The sequence below is a fragment of the Nestor notabilis genome, unplaced genomic scaffold (assembly GCF_000696875.1).
Source record: "Nestor notabilis isolate BGI_N333 unplaced genomic scaffold, ASM69687v1 scaffold1671, whole genome shotgun sequence".
Taxonomy (NCBI): Eukaryota; Metazoa; Chordata; class Aves; order Psittaciformes; family Psittacidae; genus Nestor; species Nestor notabilis.
This window is the reverse complement of record NW_009915869.1, coordinates 18,857-23,646: the sequence shown is the minus strand read 5'-3', so window position 1 is coordinate 23,646 and position 4,790 is coordinate 18,857. Positions and strand designations below refer to the sequence as shown.

General features: G+C 45.6%; 1 protein-coding gene across 1 annotated transcript in view; it reads left to right on the top strand.

Moving 5' to 3' along the window:
• Positions 1 to 4,790, top strand: part of ZNF618 (zinc finger protein 618) — a gene marked incomplete at its 5' end in the record, with an annotated part of 38,063 nt that overhangs the window by 14,423 nt on the left and 18,850 nt on the right. The window contains 2 exons of the mRNA XM_010024324.1: positions 4 to 68; positions 1,185 to 1,241. Coding sequence (XP_010022626.1) covers positions 4 to 68; positions 1,185 to 1,241 — 122 coding nt within the window. The remainder of the gene's footprint in view (positions 1 to 3; positions 69 to 1,184; positions 1,242 to 4,790) is intronic.

Genomic DNA, 4,790 nt, shown 5'->3' with positions numbered 1-4,790 from the left:
CAGGAGAGTGGAAGGCAAAGCACAGAACAACTTTGAAGAAACAAACAGCAATTCTCAGAACTCCAGCGGTAAGTGTGTTCTCTCCCTCCTGCTGTTGCTTGTCGCAGGTCTCTCCAGAGCAGGAGTCAGCTGTGGTTGGTGATTGCTGAACTATTTGGGTACCTTCTTTAAGCTTGCAAGCTGCTAGCCTTCCTGGGGTAGTGCCCTCTTCTCGCTCCTCTCCAGCTTCATGGCACTCCAAGCATGTAAAAAAGGTGGTATTGGGGATCCTGCTCCCAAGGTCCAGGTACTTTAGCATAGATTTTTCAGTGGGGATCAAAGATGTAGAGAAAGGGGAATATGGATGGAGATGAAGCAGTTCTTGTTCTTTGCCTATGCATCAGTGAAGTCTGTGTGAAGCAAAGCTTTTTGCAACAAGCAAGAGAAGTTCAAGGACTCTGAGTAGAACAGCAGTTTGTATGTCACGGTGATCCTAAATGTGGCAGTTCGTTAACACATCACCATAACCAGAGTCCGACTGTTTGCGAGTTCACTACCACACAGAGGTCACAGCATACCAGATGTGTAGATGTAGGACTGAAATATATGTGCTAAAAGGAATTAAAATTTACTCTACTTCTGGGGTTCCCTTTGAGTTTTAACTCCAGGTGGTAGTAACTAAACATAACCACTGGGCTAGACAAGTTTGTATAGGTACGCCATTTATAGAGCTTACAAGGTTTTTGTCCTGCCTTCAGGTGCCTTCAGGTGGGACACTGCCATTCTATTATGTTCCCTAACTGGAGCGTAACAGACAGACCAGATGAAATGTAATTTCAGCATCTCAATGCAGAGATAAATGATGTGCCAGCAGAAAAGGCTTGGCCTCCCTCCATTCCCCATTCAAGAGTACCAAAATATGTGGTGTTCCCAATGCCACTGGCTGGGATGGACCAGGAAGGGAAGGGATTTCTCACTGGAGCAGGTTTCACAGCATCTGTTGGGGGTGGTTTATGTCTGCCTGTGAAGCAAATAAAGGGCTTTCTGGATCTATGTTGCAAAGGAATGATGTGGTATTGGAAAACCCACATGCAGCAGCAGAGTGGATGGTAGTGAATGGGAAAAAAGTTGTTTGTTACTAAATTACTGTGATTGTGTTTTGAGGAACAACTCTGTACTAATCCAAGCATTCACCACAATTACAGCTGTTCATTCGGGGACAGAAAAACCTAAAGAAAAGAGGTGTAAGCAGAACCCATCAGGTGAGCTTGTCTCTGTGTTTCAGGCACTTGTACTCTTTAGTCCTGTTCCACTTGGGCATCAGCAGTCAGGAGTCATTAGGGGCTGGCCAAGTGTCTTCAGTCAGCCCACCCAGGCTGTTAGACATGACACAGAACTGTAGTTCACTGGCTGCCAAGAGTTACCAGCCTGACTTGCTGCTCTGAAAGTGGCCTCTTCCCTCTCAGCAGTTCTGCTCCTCATGTCTTGTGTTCTGTGGGTAGTATGAGTGGTTTGTCTGAAGGGTTTCAAAGCCTTGAAGTGCACATCTTCAAATGCCAATGTACCATTTGGGTTCCTGACTCTTCTGGGGCTCTTTGAAAGCAGCAGCCTTAGATTGTTCCTTTTTTATGCCTGTCAAGCCCTGTATAGCCTACAGAGGAAGGACAGTATTACCTTCCTTCATATCAAACAGTTCATCCCTAAAGCCAAAAAAGCTGCATATGTTAAGTTTTGGAGGAGGGAAAAGAACCTGTATCATGGGAGGGGGTCCAGGAACTACTGACAGGAAGTCAGTAGTGGCTGTATAGAAGAGTCCAAGACTTTAGTCCTGTCTGAACTGTCAAATACTGACCCATTGTTGCTGTGATACATCTCACAGATCCTCCCTGCCATCTCCTTGTACCAGCTCACATCGCACTCATCTTTCTGAAACTGTTTCTATCTGAACTGCAACATTTAAAGCATATGAGTAAAAAGCTGATAGTAAAACTCAAAACAAAGCCAGAAGTTCTTACAAACTGAGTAGTGAATTACATATGATTTGCTTGTCCGTTGTCATTTCTGTCTGCACCACATGTATTCTCACTTTGGTTTAGTGGTTCAGACTAGGGCCTGCCAGGGGTGTTGCAGGGTGCTCACCTGAACTTCTGTTTGAGCCTGTAAACCTGAGGAACTGGAATTTGCTGCTCAGGACTGGTTTGAGGGGAGTTGGGCTCTGGTTGGGAGTAGTTCTTTCCTGCATTAAACAGCTGACACACTCAAAGCCAGACTGGTGCATGAAGATGTATAAACTTCTTCCTCTTTCCACTTCCCTTACATATCCCACATCCTCTTTTTTCTTCTCCAGCCCTGTTTTCCCCCTTAATTCCATCTTTGTCCTATGCTGCTTCCTGTGTGTCCCATTCAGTGCTCTTCTCCAGCTCTTGCACCAAGCCATTTCTTCTATTTCTTCATGTTCTCAGGAGTCGGTGTAAATGTTCTCATTGATAGCAGCCTGAGTGAGCATCACCATGTCCCACTCTGAATGGCACTGGTGAGGCCATGGAAAGCTCTGCAGGCATCTGTGTGCTTTGATGTCCAAGCAGAGCTCTCAGTAACTTCCTTTTTGAAGAGCTGACATGTCCTTACCTCCCCGTTTTCCTTCTTTCCATGGCTGTGTTTCAGTAGGTGGGACAAACTGTGTGGCTCCGTGTTCACATGTGTGATACGAACTCTTGGGAGTAACTCTGGTGGTGTTTGCTCATCCTCTCTTGTGCTTCAGGCAGCAGATTTCACACAGGCGGGGAGGCAGCTGGTGATCATGTGGTTGAGGATGACAGAAGGATGGACACTTCCATCCTCCCCACTCCCATCTGCTGCTTATCACCAAACTCCTGCTGCTGTGAAGAACAGTGCCCAGGTTTAGGGGGGTAAATGTAGCTTCCAGCTGAGAAGCCTGAGAGCTGTGTCGCTCGGCCTCATGAAATGGTTGATTCCCTGTGCCACTTGCTCCTTGTCAGTGTGAGTTTTGTGTCAGAAGCTCAGTCACAATGCTATAACACAGGATTTTTTCAGGCCACCAATCCAGGTACATTCTGCTACTTTCTTGTGTCACCCTCCTGACTCCTGTGCCACAGGCAGCTTCATGTCTGGAGTGAGGGAGAGGACAAGCAGAGCAGCAAGGTCAGCAAGTAAAGCCACTTAAAATAGCCTTGGATGCAATGCTGCAAGAAGTCCTAGGTGGGAGTAAGACAACCACAATGGAAAATGGTGTCTCCTCCCTATGCACACCCCCAGTGCAGGTACCTGGTATCCTTATCTAAGTAAGTTGGCATCTTACTGCCCATAAAACAACACTACTCTGTGGCTGTGTTTGAGTCCCTGCTACTAGCAGAAGGATGGAGTGAGGGAGCCACAGAGCAGATAGAGAAGGACTGTTCAGCTGCTGTCCACCTCATGACTGGGAGGGTGTGCCTTTTTCCCATTACTACATGGGCAAGAGTCTCCCCAGCCCCTTAAACTTGCTTTTTGATGAAACCTGGAAGTTTCACAGTGCTTTCAAAATAGTATCATCTGCTACGATGGTCAGATTGCATCCCTGTTCTGCGTCTGGAGCACAGGCAGCCAACACAGACATCCCAGATCACATAAGCTTGTGATTATTCATTGCTGAACTAAGCAGAGTCCAGAAAACAGTGACGTGATCTGATCCTGAAAGATGAAATTGGCTCTTTGTAATGTGTGAGCTATTACTCATGTAAGATGCTGTAAAGCTGCTTTCAAGGAAACTCTCCTTGGTGGTGGGTGTTCTGAGTCTTGACATGCACAGGGGCTTTCAGTACTGAATTCTCAAGAGGCCAGGCAATATGTGAAGGCCAGCTCGTGAAATACTCTTCTTGCACAGGCTGTGGTGATTAGCCTGAGCACTGAAAGGAAGAAGCCCCTGAAAGGGTCAGATACAGGTACTGTGTTCAGCAGTGAAGGCTGCTGCCACTTCATCCACTGTGCAGAGCTGGAGTGGGTAGAGCAGCATTTGACAGGGAGGCTGCAGACTTGGCCTGGCTGTGCTGCACCGTGTAAACAGCTTCCTTCCCAACATTTTGCATCTCTCTGTTGTCTCACTTTTTGTCTGACCTTAGAAAGCCAAGGGTTAGACCATCTCTAAACTTTGTGGTTACAGCATGATCAGCCTTGATGTGTGGGTCTGGATGCTATGGATGACTCCTTAGGAAAATGAAGATTCCTGTTGTTGCACCACCTGTAGGCCAAAAAGGAGGAAGGAAATTGTGAGACATGAAGAATAAAAAACAAAGCAGTAAGAAAAAGAAATAGTTCTTTAGATGAACTATCTTACAATATAGCCATCCAAAGGAAAACCTAATTGAACTGACAGTAGTTGTCGATGTCTAAACTTGGGAGACAGTATGAATGAGAAAGAGACAATATTTAAAATTACATAGGGAATTGGGAAATATTTTTGACTTTCAGCCTTGATTTAAGCTGTATAAATGTGTCTCAGTTTCATCTGCTGCATTAGGTAACTATTTTTGTCATAAGTTCCAGTGGAACAAGGTTTAGCATTTCCAGGTTTTAAATGTCAGTGCTTTTCATTCCTATTTACCCAGGGAAGTTTTTCTTTCCAGCAGGGTTTATTCCAGACAGGGTAGAGGGGCAGGGAAATACAACCTTCTTTCAATCAGTTCATGCCAAGCTGGGGTGAGACCGAGGCCAAAAAAAGTTAATTTCCTCCTCTGAGTTTAAAATCTTTGAGAAGTCCCAGTTCTCAAAAGTCAAAGGCCATAGGACCAGATTTTAAACATGCAGTTTGTGGA